Source organism: Hibiscus syriacus, unplaced genomic scaffold, assembly GCF_006381635.1.
Source record: "Hibiscus syriacus cultivar Baekdansim isolate YM2019G1 unplaced genomic scaffold, ASM638163v2 tig00110954_pilon, whole genome shotgun sequence".
NCBI lineage: Eukaryota > Viridiplantae > Streptophyta > Magnoliopsida > Malvales > Malvaceae > Hibiscus > Hibiscus syriacus.
Genome location: NW_024062931.1, coordinates 1,847,285 through 1,866,936, shown reverse-complemented (window position 1 = coordinate 1,866,936; position 19,652 = coordinate 1,847,285). Strand labels below are relative to the sequence as shown.

At 32.9% G+C, this 19,652-nt stretch overlaps 2 protein-coding genes across 3 annotated transcripts; one reads left to right on the top strand and one right to left on the bottom strand.

Moving 5' to 3' along the window:
* Positions 1–2,703: 2,703 nt before the first annotated feature.
* LOC120148138 lies at positions 2,704–4,233 on the top strand. Its single transcript, XM_039161324.1, has 6 exons — positions 2,704–2,940; positions 3,030–3,127; positions 3,221–3,346; positions 3,430–3,690; positions 3,785–3,850; positions 3,944–4,233. Exons 1-6 carry the CDS (start codon positions 2,814–2,816, stop codon positions 4,100–4,102), a joined length of 837 nt encoding a protein of 278 aa, XP_039017255.1. The 5' UTR covers positions 2,704–2,813; the 3' UTR covers positions 4,103–4,233.
* Positions 4,234–8,987: 4,754 nt separating this feature from the next.
* On the bottom strand, positions 8,988–11,216 carry LOC120148140 (scarecrow-like protein 14). 2 transcript variants are annotated; one of them, XM_039161327.1, is made up of 2 exons: positions 10,600–11,215; positions 8,988–10,563 (listed from the first exon to the last, which is right to left on the bottom strand). In XM_039161327.1, the coding sequence occupies exons 1-2, from the start codon at positions 11,010–11,012 to the stop codon at positions 9,162–9,164; spliced, it is 1,815 nt and encodes a 604-aa protein (XP_039017258.1). In that variant the 5' UTR covers positions 11,013–11,215; the 3' UTR covers positions 8,988–9,161. The 2 variants fall into 2 exon arrangements, with proteins under 2 accessions (XP_039017258.1, XP_039017257.1); XM_039161326.1 differs by having other exon boundaries at positions 8,988–11,216.
* Between the last annotated feature and the right edge of the window lie 8,436 nt (positions 11,217–19,652).

Here is a 19,652-nt window from a genome sequence, read left to right as displayed (position 1 = left end):
TGGTGACACACCATCATCGAATTGGATGAAAAATTAGAGCATGAGGAAGAAATTAAATAAGAAGGGAAAATGGGAAATTGCTGGACTTGAACATGTGCCATGGGGGTTAAAACACCAATGCCTAAACAACTGAGCTAAGATCCCATCTATGTTACTCACAGCAACATATAAATTATATATTGTAGACAATTGCAGGAAAAAGGGAAAGTGGTTAGTGGTATTAGTTTACTCTTTTTCTTAAGCTTTTTTCAAAAGTTTCGGTCTTTTGTTTCATTTTATTTTGTGAAGGTCGAATGAAACGATGACTTTTTAATTTTTTTTATTTGTAATATATTTTTAATTAAAATAAATTAAGTAAAAATATATAACATCATTAATAAAAATTTAAAATTATTACTTAAGTTTAAAAGTTAATTTAATGTATATGTATATATATATATATATTATTGTTAAATTAATCAAACAATTTAAATATTTTGAATAATTTTGAATTAATATATATATATATATATATATTAAATTATTAATAAAAAATTTAAAATTATTACTTAAGTTAAAAAGATTTAGTTTGATGATTGTATATATAAATTATTCTTAATTTTATCAAATAATTTATTTATTTTTAAATAATTTCATACATTTTCAATAAAAATAAATTGATATATATATATATATAATTATTAGAAAAAAATTAAAATTATTACTGAACTTAAAAATTTTAATGATTATATGTATAAATTACTATTAAATTTAGCAAATAATTTAATATATTTGCTAGTAAAACAAACAGAGTTAAAGAATATATATATGTTATTATAAAAATTAAAATGATTACTTCTTTCCTTAGCTTTCTTTTTTTTAATGCCATTTTACGATATTTGATATTCTATATGTTGCGTTATGGCTAATCAAGGATCATAGCCCAGTGGTTTGAGCGTTATTGCTTTATCCCCCACGGCACAGTTTTGAATCCAGCTATCCCTTCTTGTTTCATTTCTTCCTCTAATACTAATTTTCCATCTATTCCGACGATGACATGTTCAATTGATTGGTTATAAAATAAATTAATTAAATTAAAAATACTCTTCATTTATATTGTGCACGTGACATAATTTGATTAAAAAATTAAATTTATTAAATTAAATTAAAATTAAGATCAAAATAATAAAATATATAATTATGCTAATTTTATTAAGTGTCACATCATCACTTTCCTCAACTGTTAACGGCAAGTGACTTGATTGACAACGATTAAATAATTAATTGATCTTATTGACAAAATTAAAATATCAATGATAAAAATAAAAGAACAAAATAATTGAGTGGTCAATGACATAATTTACTTATATATATATATATATATATATAAAGACTCATCACGTCGACTTACCTGGAAATATATTAAAATATTAGACACCACGGGTTTTATTTACCTGGGTCCATTTAAAAATATTGTTTGGTTAAACTCATTATATTGACTGGATAAATTTACCATACACTAATATTTGTAGTAGATATCAAAATAAAAAATATGAATAGGGTGATGAACAAATTAATAATTTTGCGTGGCCTAATGGGCCAAATTATTGTAATTATTCGAGAAAGAAAATCACATTGTCAGATTTCCTATTTCGATATTGAAATTATTGTAAGCTAATCTTTTCAAAACCAAACAAAAGCACGAACCCACGCGTTATTATGCTTGAAAATATCTTTCAGGCCTAATTCTGGTTTCAATCCCTCTACTGTGCTGAAACCAAATATTTAACCTTATACTTTAATTTGACATAATTTAATCTTTTGCTTTTATAACATTACTTACTTGTACACTGTTAATTAATTAACTGAGTTAGCTATTGTTAATGTGGTGACATGATTTTGTTTCCTTTTTATATTATTCAATATATAATGATAAAAGAATATCTTTAATATTCGATTAAATAGTTATTTTAACTTTATTTGTTTGGAGTATTTGTCTTAATGTTTTATTTTAGTATAAAAAACATCTAACGTTTAATTTAACCGTTTGTTGACTAATGATTTTCATCGATGGAATGATCATTTTATCCCAAAATATTCTAAAAAAGAATAATAATCAAAATAGTTATTTAATCGAATATTAAAAATATTTTTTTTATCATTATGCCCATTCAGTTTTAAAAATTTATATGATATTTCTATAAAGTAAAAAGAATACGTATCAAACTATTATTCGTGAAGCATAAAGAGGAGCAGTGGAGCACATAGTGGGAGCAGACGATTTCTGTTCTTTCAAAGGTTGGTCACGTAAAACGCTAGTAAACCATATTTAACTTATTAACTAATAATAGACATTCATGTTTAACAATAATAATCGATATTATCAATTTAATTATATTAATAACATTATAAATGAGGGACTAAAACTGAAATTAGACCATGATTATGTACGAGCATGGAAATGGTTGCACCTAACCTACCGCTTTAAAGAAACCGATTGAAGAAACTTAACGGGGTCTTTCAACCACTAAAAGTTTGGTCGTGGCAGGCTTGTTGGTCAAATTGATGTTGCCAGTCACCGGTCTCACATTTGTTTTTCATACGTTAGGACCCTACCAAAAGGGCACCATTCACATCATTTTCCCTTCTCTTTCCTTAACAATCGATGCTTCTATTTCCAATGGCTTCTTCCCTTATTTAAACTACCATCTTCACCCTTCTCATATATCTTTCTCTTATAGCTTTACCCTTCTCGGTTTCTTATTCTGGTTGCCTTATTTGTTTTTCATTACATACGTTCAGGGAAGGCTTAGTTGTTCTTGCTGATATAAACAATGGAGTATGAAAACCAGTACCAGCATGTTGAAGAAGCAAAATATGACTGTCTTCTCTTTGATGTCGATGATACCCTTTATCCTCTGAGTTCTGGTTTATCAAAAGCATGCACCAGAAACATCGAAGGTATATGCTACTGCATATTTGATGTAAATTCCCAATATGTTGGCAAAATTGGGTTATCTTTGTGGAAACATAATATGTTATTTATGCAGAATTTATGGTTCAAAAGCTTGGTGTAGAAGGAGACAAAGTCTCGGAGGTTAATCGTGTGCTATACAGAAACTATGGGACATCAATGGCTGGCCTCAGGGTAAATTCTATGATCCTTTCTTTTGGTTGATTATTGTGGTTCCCAAATTATTGGAATGTGGATCTTATTGTGTTTTTGAATGGTCATTTGCAGGCTATTGGCTACAACTTTGACTATGATGAATACCACAGCTTTGTTCATGGGAGATTGCCTTATGAGAATCTGAAACATGATCATGTTTTGAGGAATCTTTTGCTTAGCTTGCCGATTCGCAAAGTTGTAAGTATCTCTTTGTCTGTCTGTGATTAGCATACTCATTTTATCTGGGAAATTTCTTTTGATTAATATTTCCATTGAAACAGATATTCTCAAATGGGGACAAGGTCCATGTGGCTAAAGTTTTAAGGAAGCTAGGCTTGGAGGATTGCTTTGAAAGGGTTGTAAGCTTCGAGACCATTAATCCCACTAATGGAATCAATACTTCAGATGATGAAGACACATCTAGTGCTGAAATTCTTGATGCCAACACATCAGTATTTCCAGACACTCCAGTTATCTGCAAACCATTTAAAAATGCATTTCAAGAAGCCTTCAAGATAGCCAACATCAATCCTCAAAAAACAGTAAGTCAATCTAATTATCAATATGGACTTAAGGGATCAAAACTTAAATTTCGACAAAGTAAAGGGACTAAAACTCTTTTCTTGTTGACTGCAGCTCTTCTTTGACGATAGCATCCGCAACATACAATCTGCAAAAGAAATAGGCCTTCACACTGTGTTGGTAAGTCGATATTAATTGACAAATTGCAGAAAAACACTTGTAGTATTGTGATTACAGAACAGGGTTTGAATTTATGGGCGATATCCAATGTAGGTGGGGACTTCCCATAGAACAAATGGAGCAGACTATGCATTGGAGAGCATACACAACATCAGGGAAGCACTGCCGGAGCTGTGGGAATCAGATACTAAGAAAGCAGGTGTTGCATGTTCTGGGAAGAAGCTTGCAATTCAGACATCGGTTATGGCTTAGTTGATTATATAGACAACAATGGCCAGAAAAAACCCAGATTTTATAAAATCACATTCCCTCTAACAAATTGTGCTTCTAATTTGTATCTTTCACTTTAATCATCCATCAATAAAGAAGAATCATTTGTTCTATTCTTTGTTTTTAAAATTATCCTTTATGCATTACTTTGCAAACACCAACTCTAGCAACTATAAGAAAAGCAAGCTTCTTATACAACTCCATTTCTTGCAGTAAGATTATTTATTTTTTCCTGTGAAGGGTTCCTTTATATAGGAAGGATTGATGGCTCAAAGCCTCAAACACGTAGGTAGATCACGAGATTTGAGTTCTTTGAGATTCATGATTTTCTCATGGTTAGATCACCATTAAGAACTCCTCCCATGCCTCTTTTGTTACGTTCTTCTAAGATTACAGTTAGGGAATCTTAATAAGTTGAGTAGTTCGTGAGTAGTTTGAATTTGATTAGTCAAAATTATATAAAAGTTCGATTCAGGTTGACTCGACTTAGCTCAACTCGAGACCTTAATAAGTTGAATCGAGTGAAGTTTAACTCAACTCAATAAGTTCGAGAGCAGTTCGTTAATTTTTAAATATTTTTTAATAATTATCTTAAAAATTATTTCATCCAAAAAAATATTAATTTACTAATAGATAATAAAAAATATTACAAATTATTAATATATTAATTTTCTAATAATAGCATAAAAAGATTAAATTATTAATTAATATTTTACTACACTAAAAAATAAACCCTATTTATTATTTGGTAAAAGTTAACATGAGGCCCCTGTACTTTTCCCAAAAAACCAATGTACCATTCTAATTTTTTACTCTTAATGTGTCCATTAAACTAAGAAAATGAACCTAATATCGTCTTTTGACCAACGGTTTCCATCATTGACCGTTATGATACTGACATGACACTTCATGATGCTGATATGGTCATCCACAATGCTAATGTGACAATTCATGGTGATTGATGGCACGTTAGATGAGCTAAATTGATTTTTTTTACAAGTATTATTTATTTTGGTGACATGACACTCCATTAATTATTAGTATTATTTATTAAATAAAAATAATATATTTTTTATTTTTAAAATATTATTATTTAATTTAATTTACTATATTATTTTTCATTGAAATTACAAAAATCAATTTTGTCAATTTTGGTAGCGCTCGGTACTGGCGATTGTTCCAGCTTTGTCCAAGACATAGGAACAACCCAATGTCCAGGTAATCTTATTTTTACCTTTTTTTTAATTGTTTTTATTTATTTCATAATATTTTTTTATTGAAAGTTGATAATTTTATTAAAAACGGAAAAATATTCAAAATTATAATGAAGATTTACAAGTATAACCGTAAATATAAACTAAATTATAATTAGGACATTTTCTTATAATCATTGACACAAAAATTAGCCGCCTAGATCACACAATGACCAAAGAAGGAAAAGGTTAAAAAAACTAACCAAAAGATTCGAAAAAATATGACTATATCGGTGAATGAACCACCAAAGGGATGAAGCTATTGAAAAACTACCGACAAATTATAAATTAGAGTCTAGCGACGTGAGAAAACTATCAACGAATGTAAAATGTATATCCAAATCAATCGAATGGCCCAAAGCAGAGAAGATCAACATGATAACAACTAAACGACATTTTGATCAATCGTGGCAATGTCAAATCTAACCCTAAGAAAAAAATAAATGAAAATAACGGCCAAACAACTGAAAACTACCAAAAGGTAGAGATAAATGTTCCACAAAAGAAGAGATAAATGTATCACAAAGACATACATATTCTTATTAAAAACTAAAAAAAATACAAAGAGAAAAGACAATCGGCGATCGAAACTAGCATCAAAACTGATATCATCGTCGACTAAACAAAATCAATGAAGAAAAGTTTGATTTGATATATAGAAAAATGACATAAATTGTAAAGAAAAGAAAAGAGGATGGGGAAAGAGCGGAAGGGAAAAAACGGTTAGGGTTTAGAGTAACAATCTCTGAAATATTATACTTTAATTAATTACTCCAATCATATATGAGGTGTGACTTACTTAAATTAGTACAAAGTTAAAGTAACTTTATATATTTTCTTAATTTTATATAGATTAATATTTCGATAATTTGATGGACATATTTTATATTCTATTAACTTAAATTATACGTAGATGCAAACATATTTTTAGACCAATATGATAAAGATCGGATTGATTTATAGTTTAGCATAATTACAAGTATATTTATATTGATATTTGATAATCAGATTATTAAAAACCAATTTAGCTCATCAGCCACATCACCAACCATCGTGGACTGTCACGTCAGTATTATAACACTCAACATTGAAAATCATTAGTCAAATGGTCGCATTGGATTCTTTTTCTAATTTCGAGGGCCACATTGAATGTAAAAAAAAATCAAGGGCCACATTGGTTTTTTGGAAAAGTATAGGGGCCTCAAGTACCCAAAAGAGAGAATACACCATGAATAACGAAATGAAAACTGTAGATTTATCCTATCAAGTCATAAAAAAATAAATTAAATGTAGGAGTGTATTTGAATTTAGGCTTAATTATAAATTAAGTGCCTAAAATATAGTATTTTTCAGTAATTTGTTCCTAAGCTATTTTTTGAACGATCCAGGTGTTTAATGTTACAAAACTTATCATTTTAGGTGTTTGGGGCATAAACGATGCTAATTTCCTCCGTTAAATGACACGTGTCACATTCTGGTAATTTAAAAAAATTTATTTAAAAAATAAAAATTAAAAATATATTTTAAAACACAAAAAAAAATTGAAATAACTCCAAAACTGTGAAATATTTCAACCCTGAACCCATGTCAATCGCCACCATTTGCCATCGACGAAGCTCTATCTGACCTCATCTCCCCCAACAATCAATAATCCTATGAAATCGCGACTGATCAACGACCAATCAATGTTTTGTACCCAATGAAGCTTAGGATTAAAATTGTGATCCCACACGATTCCGATGGTCAATCGGCGACAACTACAATGACGTATGACTAGGATGATGGCAGGGACTATGTTGGCGGTTGTGTGTTAGGGTTAAGGATTTGGGGATTTTGTGTTTTTTTATATAATTTAAGAGAACTTATGGTTTTTTATAAATAAAATATTTTCAGGTTTGTTAAGAAATAAATTTCAAAATTACCATAAATGTGACACATGTCACTTAATGGAGAAAATTAACGGTAATTATGGCTCGGACACCTAAAGTGGTAACGTTTGTAACATTAGGCACATGAATCATTCAAAAAATAATTTAAACACATATTCGTGAAAAACGCTATATATATAACGAGGGTGACCCTCCCAACCCAAATGTTAAAATTATGAAACTCATTTGAAGATCATAACTCAAATATTTAACTTTACACGTTAACACTAATTTCTAATTCCATAATCAATAAAAAAAATTAACAATTGAGTATTTACACATGCGACTCATACTTGACTACATATATATACTTAATCATGTATGTCACCTTAATATTATGGGTTCAAAAGTTTATTATCATAATTGCAACTTTATCCAGGTTTGAATTTCATCACCTCCAACCTCAATTATTTTTTTAATTATCAATAAGATAGCGACACATGTCACCATTTCATAGAAAAAGTATAAATATTAAGAATTAAAATTATCATTATATCATACTACATCACATTTTTAGAAAATATAACATTAATAATAAAATATGCAGAAAATATCATGGTTATCAAAATAGGATAGAGATCATAATACGGTGACCAATGATGTAGTTTACCCTGAGAACCTTAAAAAGTAACTATTTTAGGGGCCTCGCATCCTTTATTTTGAATCCACAATCAGCTCATCTAGATTGGGCCTAACTGAGCTAAAGGGTTTTCCCCCTAAATTGTTTGAAAAAAATATGATAAGTAGAAGTTTATTTTGATATCTATAGTATTTTTTATAATGTTCATCTCGACGTGATGAGTTCTAAGTCACTATACTAAATGTTGTAAACCCTAAATAAAATTTTTTTATGTGCTATTAGACTAACTAATTAAATTGTTTGCCTTATTTGGGGGCTAAGCTAAAGACCTAACTTTTAAATTCAAATCAGTAAAAAAGAGCTACAGGTTCCCTAGGCTTCGCCTATATAGGGTTGTGGGAAAAAATTTATATATAAGACATCCATCATATTATTTCCTGAACAATAGATTTTATTGGTCTGAAGATGCCGTGCACTCTTGGGGTTTTCCCCATTTGCCTGAAGACGCCACACAGTCGTGGGGTCTTCTTCATTTGCCTGAAGACGCCATGCAGTCGTGAAGTTTCATATTTAGTTTGAAGACGCGTGGAACACCTGATGTCTTTAGGTTAGTACTGTTCAATTTACCCTAGATTAGGAAATAATCCCTAAGGTGGATTATATTGGGAATTAAAAAAATCCCACTTACATTATCTCAACGATTTTGTCGGGTTCCCTGAATAAGAAACAGAACAAATCCAAATAAAATTGTTTCCCCTCAACTAAAGTTAAGCCCTCGTCTTCCTTTTGTTATCCTTTTACAAATGAGTGAAGACTGCAATTTTTTCTGTATTGTAGAGATGCAAGAGAAACATTTGATCAAGTGTGGCGGTTAATACGGCGAAACGAGAGCAAAGAAATAGTAATTTAGAGGGTAAAGAGTATTTTGTCAATTGTTGCCTTATCTTTGAGATTGCATGTAAGAAATGTGAGCATTTTGAGATGGAAATGCTAAGAGTCATGTGTAGCTTTGCTTGAATTTACACATCACATTCACAGGAAATTTCCAGATCCTTCAAATCTGGAAGGAAGACAAAGAGGTTAGTTACCAAATGCTAACTCAATTCATTCGAAATATTATATTGGTAATCGGCTAATTTGAGGTTTAACAATCAACACACATGAAGCCATTGCTTCTAGGACTCGTATATTTACAACTACATCAAATGGGGTAGTGTCTCAGTCTACCGAGTAATATAAACTAATCTGCAACTTACTGCCCTGCTGCTCTCCATTGCATTTTAATTCCTAGCAGGTTTCCAGCATGAAAGGGCAATAAGAACTCTCCCCTTCCATCCCTGCAGCATCCACCGGCCATCAACATCCACGATGAAGTCCCTGTTATAATGAGATTGGACCAGATTCTTCACTTTCTTCACAAGCACCTCATCCAGCGGTATCGGCTTGAACCCTGCCCTCAGCATCCTAGCCTGCCATTGTTTATACGTCTCAGGCCTTTCCACCCTCTCGATTCCCTCGCACGCAACAACATTCATTATGTCCCTCCCCAGTATTTCCCTCTCGAACATCATCCTTTGCGGATCTTCCCGAGAAACATTCGCTTCGAAAATATCGAACTGAGCTGAGAAATGGAACAGTGCTTCCCGGAACCTTGTGACAAAGAAGGGAGCGTTATACGTCCCGTTTGCAACCCCATGGATGAAACATTCTGGGTTGATTCTTCTGATCAGTTTTAGGACAGTGTCCCTTGCGCTGGTCGGCGACACTGTGTCGTCTGGGAGGTTCTTTAGCCGATACAAGCAGTTTACAACGACGACTTCGTCTTTGTTGATCTTTAGTTCTTCGAGTTGGATGGTTTCCCATTTCTTTGCTATCACGTTGTACTCGAACGGGACATTGAATCTCTCACAATACCTTTTCAAGCGACGTCCTGTCTCTTCAACCCTTTCATCCGGTCGGAATCCTGGTTGTGGGAACTCAATGCCGGTAATACGAAGTTTGGGAGGTCCACCGGCCCTTGCTGAGAGACGCTGTATGAGGCAAGGCCATTGAAAACCATAACCAATGCCAAAATCAACGATGTGGAGCGTGGTTGCAGTTTCTGCAACTTCCATTATCTTCTTATTCGCGTAAAAATTCACCATTTTCTTGAAAGGGCAGGCTAAAACATACACCCCGTAAGCTTTAAGGATGTCGGCAGCCGAAGTCCTATTGCTTATCAATGGTGAATACGATGGAGCCCCCATGCCGGCCAAACGTGTCTTAAGTGCCTCAGCAAAGTAATGCGCCAATCTTTGGGTTCCATCACCGGTTTGAGAAGAGTTTTGGCTTATCTGTTTCAACATCTCATTTGCAGTCCTTTGATCATTAATGGCGACAGCTTGTGCACACTGAGTGAGTAGACTCCACAAATCCACCACTTCACTCTTCTTCCCGTTCTTCTTTCTGCGAGTTGTTCCACCTTTGGAAGGCCCTTTGAGCTGCCCATTTTGCAGTGAACTCGCTCTAAGGGAACACCTCGGAGAGTCCTCGTTCTCACCCTTGCAAAGCAACACTTCATCGAACATCTCCGATTGCTCTGAATCATCGAGGGAAATAGCAGACTGCTTGCTGCTCCTCCCCTGTTCCAATTCATCACCATCGTCACGCTGGTAATTCTTCCTCCCCTTCAACACCGATAAGTTGCTTTCTGGACCCGGGAGCCCCTCAAAAGGCGGCATCGAGGTCTCAGTTTGTAGATCTGGAAACAAAGAGGTCCTTTCAAGAGAATCAATAAGATAAGTTTGATCCGTGGGAAGTGGATATTGGTGGCCGATGGCTTCATAGAATGATTTCTCAGCCGCTTGGAGAGCTAAACAATCTTGCAACATACACGTCTTTTCTTCCATGTCTTCTTCCATCAGCATCTCATTTATGTACTTGAGCATTTCGTTGGCGTAGGGGACGTTATCCAGAGGATGTCCCTCTGAACTCGTCGTCCCCGATGATGAAGCTGACTCGACAGGTGAGTCCGGACTCGATCTCTCTTCGAACCCATTAACAGGGCTGTGATTTGAATACAGTGGGACTCCCCCATGATCGAATTTGAATCCGTACATGGAACTGGGGAAATCTTGGAAAAGGGTATCCATGACTGAAAATCTCTCGAGGAAAAGAGGATATTACAAGATAAAGAAAGAGCAGTCAAAGTATAAAAAGAGAGTACCTGAAGAGTTCCGCGGGTTTGAGCAAAATAGTCTAAACTTATAAAGGGTCAGGCTTGTTCACCTGTTCAGCTGTCCCAGAGAACCTTCCAGGAAACCACTGTTATGACAGAGCAGCCGCCACTGGAACTCACCGTTTTTAAGACAGATTTTGAGTGTCACCCCCGAGTCAAGGACGCAACTTTATGTATATATATATTTTGTCGAATGTCGATAGATGGGATGGGCCGAATGGGATTAGCTTATTAACAAAGGTCAATTTCTGATTTTGGTCCCTTTATTATATTCAAAGTTGGAGTTTAATCTCTTATATTTTAATTAATCTAGTAGCATTTAAACTATTCAAAATAGATAAACAAAGGATTAATGTTTTTTAAACTATTCAAAATAAGGGCTTGACTTTTTATAATGATTGTACAAAAATCTAACGTGTTTAAATAATCAACACCGTTAATTACTTAAGTTTGATTTTTGTATCTTAGAAGGATCCTTTTGAGCCACCAAAGAATATAATGTTAGTGTGAACTGAAATTTAAGTTTGAGCATAATAAGGACACCATAACGAGAGTTTATGAAATAATAAACGGTTGCTTCATGCGCAAGACAATATGACTAGGATTTGAGCCAAGTGGGAAGGCAAATTTGTCCTTTGGTGATGGTGGGGCAGGGGTGTGATGTGTTGTCCCCCGTTTTGATAATGACCCAATCCCACTTTTATAATCAATGAATTTACTTTCGGCAATTTTACATTAAAAATCTTAAATAAATAATTGTTTAAAAATATGATTTCTCAGAAATTATTTAAAAGAATAATCTCTAAATTATTTAGATTGAACGACATCGAGACATATAAATAACGTGTTAAATCATCGTATTTTCAACACGTGAGATACATCTGACGTGGATGCATTTTCTAAGTAAGCCAATAAAATAATTGATAAAATGATCTCGTGTATTGCGAAGCGCGAGGTACTCTTATGATCCAAAATATCGCGAGATATATGGAGAACCTCGCGACATGCAAAATGTGAGGTTCTTTCCAATTTAACAACCTAATTTGAAACTTAAAAAATTAAATGAATATAATAAATAAATATAATAATTATTATTATTCATAATAATTATTAAATATAATAAATAATTAAAATATAATAATATATAAATATAGTAATTAAAATAGATATTTTATACAAAATAATTATAATATATTTTGTAAATTTTGAAATAATAAAAAATTATATGGGTAAAATATTAAATATAATTAATAATATTATAATTATAATATATTTTAAAATTTAAAAGATAAAATATGATAGCAATCTCGCGTCTTGCAAACCGTAAGATACTTTGAACGGAATAAATTTTGCATGTTTTCAATGTAACTCGCATCTTGCAGGACACGAGTTACATTTAAAACCGCACTTCCCTAGGTGTGAGAATGTATATAAATAGGGTCCTCTACTCCTATTCATCACCACACCCTTTCATATATTTAAAGATTCAAAGATTTCATATCATGACAGCGAGTTTATTAAGACATGATAGAAGTCGCGTATTCGATTATTGGAGGCGAAATGATGAGGTAAATTAATTACTATTATTTTATATTTTTACTATTTATTTATTTAGTTTATTTGTTTTGGTATTTAAATAAATTTTTAATATTTATATTTCGTAGTGATATGAACATATATTAGGGTGTCATATAAATCGTGTGACACCGCCGATGCAAATATTATTGATTGTTTACATTTAGCTGGTTTTGGATATATCAATAGTATAACTGGTGACGGTATGAAGTTGCATCCTCCACATATAAATTCGTTAGTGGAAAGATGGAGACTAAAGACACACACTCTTTATTTACCATGTAGAGAAGCAACTATTACCTGCAAAATGTTGCATTTCATCTGGGGCTGCTTATTGATGGAATAGTTATTAGTGGTGTTATCGGCGCCCCTAGAAACTTATGTGAGGTATTGCTCAGAATTGATCTGCCTGATAATGCACGCGATGATGGAAAATAAAAATTAAATTTTTAGATAAAAATTTTATAAACCTACCCGGAATACGGAGCATGAAGTAAATGATATAAATATAAATGTTTTTATCTATGAATATTTATTAATATTTTAATTATTTATTTAATTTTTTGGAATTTAAGTAATTATATTATTTTATTAATTTTTTGAAATGATTTGTTCGTACGCATATACTACGAGTTATTGGGGGAATTTCATGACCTAATCTCCAAAACTATAAGATGAAAGTCGAAGAAAAATTTGAGTGATTAAAGAAATATAAGTTGGGGTCAACAATTTTTGCATTTTTGTTCTGGTAGCTTTGTAGAGTCGTAGATACGACTAAAAAATGTCATTGGAGGGTGTTTATTGTTGTTGTAGTCGTGGACCTATATCTGAATATCATTTTTATGATGATCCTTAAAACATATGTCTCATATAAATTTTTGTTACTTAAGAGGTAAAAAATAATAATTTTTATCTATTTTTTATAATATTATTAAAAAATAATACAATTATATTGTATTAATGATAGGTGGACTGATGAAACCTCTCACGTCCACTTACCAACACATCAACAAGACTTCAGACTCTTGATTGATAAGTGTGGGCATCAGTAATAAAATATTTTCCTTTGACTTTTCTCTTATAATTTGAGAATAATTTAATTTATTTGATGTTTTTAGCTAACAAAATTATGTAATTTTAATTTTATAGTTCATGTGGATGCCTTACTACGATATGCTATTGTTGACTGTATACCGCATTAGATTTGGGTGACTAATGTGCCCGTGTACATCATGTCAATCCTGATGATCTTGTATGAGATAGTCGAGTGGCATCCTACCGAGCGTCCTTTTACAATTTAATTGTTTCCAATCGATTTTGCCACATCCGCATTGCTTGGATGAGTTCCATCGATTGACGCGACAAAGGAAGACAAAAATTAATACGTGAACCATATGTGGTTTATTTGAACGAGTGAGTCCAAAGATTCGAAAGGACACCCATAACTCAACATATATTCGACCACAGTATGACATACGATTATATGTGGTGGTACCAAGAATATGGGATGCCACATATATTAGCCGATGAGGAGCGAGCATGAGAATTATATGTTCATCCACAGAGTCGTCCATGGACAGGGAGGCAACGTGGGGGAGTCAAGGCAGAGAAGAAAAAGACAACAAGGTCATCCTCCTCATCGACAACAACACATGGACCTCCTCATACACCGCTGCACACTCTGACCATGTCTTCACCCACTCAACTCAATCAACATTTCAGAAAATGGGGCAGTTCTCGGAAGGTTTCCTCACTGACGTCTTTGAACAGTTGAATTCACCATTGACACAATTGGCGGCTAACTTGGTCCGATATTGTTTACCAGATGTATCGTATAGCATATTCTATATTGATTCCTATTCTAGTGCTAGTGGTGGATTGATTCCATATACAACTGTTGATCCTGATGATGATAATATTGCTGAAGAGGAAGAGGAACTGTAATTACGTTTGCGTTGGACTCGTCGTCCACCACCATGTGAAACTGATGAACATATGCATTATTAGCTGTTATTTATTTCATTCTTCAAAACTAAAATATTTGTACTAAATTAAAAACTAAAATATTTGTACTAAACTATTTTATTTTGAGTTAATCAAAATATTTTCAGTGAAAATCGTACCCTGCATCCCGCGATATCTGTAGTGCATTAGCAGAACCATGTATCTTGCAAAACATAAGACACTAGTATCTCACACCCTACATTATTTGGAAATCGTGTATTTCAACTGCGAGGTTCTTATAATAAAATAACCGCAATTCAGTATTATCGAGCAACAACTCAGCTAAAATATCGAGGAGAAAAAGCCTTATTGATTTGGTATATTACGATGGCGAAATGATTGATGATACATCTCTTGATGTCGTGCTTTAGTTTGCACACAATGTGACAATAACTGTTGAGTTAATCGATCGACGAATATGGCCAAGAGGGGGGTGAATTGGCAATTAAAATTTTGGTGGAAGCTTTTGCAGAAAATTGAAAGTAATTGCACAACGATTTAGAGTGGTTCGACTTTCTCAACCAAAGTCTACGTCCACTACCTTAGCTATCCACACTAAGGATTTTCCACAAATTCACTAATTTGTCTTTCTTTTGAGAACACTCTCTCCCAAAGAGAACAATACAAATTTGCAAACTTACAAGGAAATCCTCACAAGGTAGGTTGTTGTATAATTCTAGAACAAAGAAAGAACACTCAAGAATAATACAATTGAGCACAATAAGTGTTCTTGAAAGAAAAATGAATATTGAATGAAAAATAGGCTTGAAATGCTCAAACTTGAGGTTTGATGCTTTCTCTTTGATTCTCTCTTGATTCTAGTTGCTTGTTGTTTCTTGTTATTGATCAATGGCTTCTAAGCTTGCTTAAATACACCTTGAATCACTTCTAAACGTTGGGGATCATTAATGAAGTTATTGGAACCGCTTAAGTGTGAAAACAATTAATATTTCTGCTTGGAGCGTGGGGGGAATTGGTACCCCTCATGGGGAATCGGTTCTCTAAGTGTAAAGTTCAAATATTCGACCGTTGAACAGTGGGGGGAATCAATACCCCCTGGGGGGAGTCGGTTCCCTCCGAGCATACTGGAATTTCTCGGAGCCAAACCATTCGGGGGGGAATCGGTTCCCTCTAGACAAACTGTAATTTTTGGCTTTGAAACGATTCGAAATACTTTGTAAAATTGTTTTGAAATTATTTTAAGATTAAAACTTAATTTTACACTTTAGTAAGGATTTAAAATGAACTTTGAAATACTTTGAGTAATATTTTGATATTCAATTTAATATATCGAATATGCTTAGAAAATCATTTTCAAAATTAAAATTCTTTTAATTTAATTTGTTGTATCGAAACATCAAAATGTTTTCAACAATCTCCCTCTTTTTGATATAACAAAACATTTTAAGATTTTCTAATTTGAAAATGAATTTTGATTTTGAAAAATACTAATCCCCCTTACTTTAACACTTTCTCCCCCTTTTTGTTAAATCAAAAAAAGACCCTATAAAAAATGTTTTAAACAAGAATTTTGAAAAACGTAAGCCAATTGATTTATTAATATAAAGCTTAAGCTGCTAAGATCATAATCAAAAGAGAGGTTAGCCATTAGTTTCATAAACAATATTCATAAACATGTAATGGATAATTATCATATATGTCTAAAGATGCAAAAAACACGAAATCCAAATCAAATGTATTAAACATAAGTTCAAACAACCAAAAATAAACAATCCAAAAGCATTCAAAATGTTTTAACAATAATGCAAATATCCAAGTTCAATCCAAACAAGCAAAGCAAAGATCAAAGTTCAAGCATCCGTAGGAGGATTGGGATGAGGGAAATGAGCTCGCGTAGCTGCCATTTCATGAGTGAGTGCATTAATACGAGCGTTGGTTGCTTCATTGTTTGTACGCATCTCCCGGAGAATTTCCAATTATTGAGTTTCCATAGTCGAGAAGTGAGATTCTATGGAAGTGAAGCGAGAATCCAAGGATGCATAACGGAAATCAAATGTCTCCATAAATGATTGAAAATATGGAGGCACTTGATATTCTTGCTGAGCTTGTTCCTCGTGTTGCTCCAGCTCATCGTCAGCTTTCAATATCTTGCATTAAATGTTCAAGCTTGGGATCGTCGTCACCTTCTGGTGAGCTTGTGAAGAACTAGCTCCCGGAGTATTCTCAGAAGATCGAACCCATTCACCGGTTTCTTTATTCTTTATCCATCCCGCTCTCGTTAAGGAAAGAAGATTAATTTGTTTTTTGAGAGAAAAGACGGCATCTAGACTAACTCTAAGCCCGTCTTTAGAAAATAGATTACTCAGAATGCAATCGTAAACTAGAGATGAACATAGTTTCTTATTAGGAACAAGATTTACGGTTCCAACAATTTCAGCAAAAATAATCTGATGTAGGTTTATTTTAATATTGTTTTGGAAACAATGTAACCACCAAAGATCCAAGGCTCTAAGAGTTGAGTAACGACCTCCGGATGGTCGAAACCACCAAGAAATCTTTAGATGAAGAAAATGATCATGAAGATCTAAGACACTCGCACTATCCCTTCTTTTATAACGAGAACCTAAAAACTGTTTTTCATTTGATATACCATCATTATCTAATCCTAATTCATTGGCTATGTAAGCCGAGTCAATATGGAAGAATTGCCCTAGGAGATAATAATACAAACGGTATTATAATAGAATATGCGAACAAGTTGATGATAAACTATAGGTTCAAGGTCACAAAGTTTATCAAATTTCCACTCTTGTAAAAGAGGAAGATATCTAAAATCAATATATATCATAGCTTGAAGAGAAGGGATACGTTCTTCTCTAATTTTGTAAGAGTCAAAATATTGATAATACCAAAAACGATGATTTCTAGGACCAGGATGATTGAAGCACAAAGTTTTGGATAGTCATATTAGGATCAATGGGATTAGGAATAGGAATTTCAGGAATAGGAGGAGGATTTGGAGGTTGGTTTGGTTGTTGGTTTGAACGACTAGATGAAGACCTAGCACGTTTAGGATTGGACATGGTTTAGGAAATCAGAATAGAATGGATAACCTAATTTAGAAAACACATATACAATTCAATCAATCCCAAAACTCAATTAGTTCTCAACACTAATAATCAATGCCCGATCATATTTCTATCTAGAACTAATTGAAACTAGTCCTATGTTTAAAATCAATAAAATAGAGAGTTTAGAAAAAATTACCTTGAAAGATGAGATTGAGTAGATTTTGATGTTGTTTGCACGATTTTAATGATGCTAGCAGGTTTAGGATTTGAAAAATGATGAAATTCCGACTAGAAATAGATGTTATGAAGCAAAGATGAGATAGGGAGAGAGAGGAGAAGAGCACGGCGGCAATGGAAGAAGATAAAGGGGTTTGAGAAAAATAGGTGTTCTGCCCGTAAAAACCAAAACCCCAGGGGGTATCGATTCCCCTACAGGGGGAATCGGTTCCCATTCAAAGGGGAATTGGTTCCCTTATGGGGGTATCGATTCCCTCTGCCAAATATTTTAAAAATCTGTATTTTAAACATCCAATAGTGCTAAATTAATTAATCCTAGTGGTATTGGAAACTCATATTTCGAAAATTAACTATGTTCAAACAATCAAATTTGTCATTAAACATCATTTGAACAAACAATTAATTTTCACTAATATTATAAACTCTCCTAACTAATAACAAGAATGCAATTAAAAATATTATTTTAAGCATTTTTTCATTATTCTTAAAAGTGCTAAAAATTATTTTTAAACACTAAGTGAAAATAGGTCAGTTAAACCTAATTCTCTCCTAAGTGTCCAAAATCTTTCCTTATCTAAGGGTTTTGTAAAAATATCCGCTAATTGGTGCAAAGTATCAACAAATTCTAGAACCACATCTTCCTTAGCGACATGGTCTCTAATGAAGTGATGTCTAATTTCAATGTGCTTAGTTCTAGAGTGTTGGATGAGATTTTTAGTGAGACAAATAGCACTAGTATTGTCACACTTAATAGGAATAGTACCTACTTCATTTCCATAATCAAAAAGTTGTTGTTTCATCCATAAAACTTGTGCACAACAACTACCGGCTGAAATGTATTCCGCTTCAGTGGTAGATAATGCAACACAATTTTATTTATTTGAAAACCAAGAAATCAACATATTTCCAAGGAATTGGCAAGTACCATAGGTGTTTTCCTATCTAATTTGCATCCTCCATAATCCGGATCAGAAAAAGCATGCAAGCTAAAGCTAGAGTCTCTAGGATACCAAAGTCCTAAACTAGGAGTGTTCTTAAGGTATCTAAAGATTCTCTTAACAGCTAGTAAATGTGATTCCTTAGGGCATGATTGAAATCTAGCACATAAGCAGACACTAAACATAATGCCCGGTCTACTTGCAGTTAGATAAAGTAAAGATCCAATCATTGACCTATATAATTTAACATCTACACATTTATCTCCTTCATCTAAGTCAAGCTTTGTTGAAGAGCTCATTGGAGTGTCATGAGGCTTGCCATTTTCCAGTCCAAATTTATTGAGCATATCTTTGACGTACTTAGCTTGATTGATGAAGATGCCATCTTTTCTTTGCTTGATTTGGAGTCCCAAGAAAAATGAGAACTCCCCCATCATGCTCATTTCGAATTCGCTTTGCATTAGCTTAGAAAATTCTTGGAAAAGAACATCATTAGTAGAACCAAATATATATCATCAACATAAATTTGAACTACTAATAATCTTTACCTTTATGCTTTAAAAACAATGTAGTGTCAACCTTCCCTTTTGAAAAACCTTTTTCAATTAAAAAGTTTGATAATCTTTCATACCAAGCTCTAGGAGCTTGTTTTAAACCATAAAGTGCTTTTGTCAATTTAAGAACATGATTCGAAAATTTTGAATCTTCAAAACCTGTAGGTTGTTCCACATACACTTCTTCTTTTATAAAACCATTTAAAAATGCACT

Excerpts from the sequence above, each read along its gene's own strand:
- LOC120148138 (XM_039161324.1), top strand. The coding sequence starts at position 2,814 with ATGGAGTATGAAAACCAGTACCAGCATGTTGAAGAAGCAAAATATGAC. Across the intron at positions 2,941-3,029 it reads ATGCACCAGAAACATCGAAG|AATTTATGGTTCAAAAGCTT; the intron begins GTATATGCTACT and ends TTATTTATGCAG. Across the intron at positions 3,691-3,784 it reads ACATCAATCCTCAAAAAACA|CTCTTCTTTGACGATAGCAT; the intron begins GTAAGTCAATCT and ends TGTTGACTGCAG.
- LOC120148140 (XM_039161326.1), bottom strand. The coding sequence starts at position 11,012 with ATGGATACCCTTTTCCAAGATTTCCCCAGTTCCATGTACGGATTCAAA.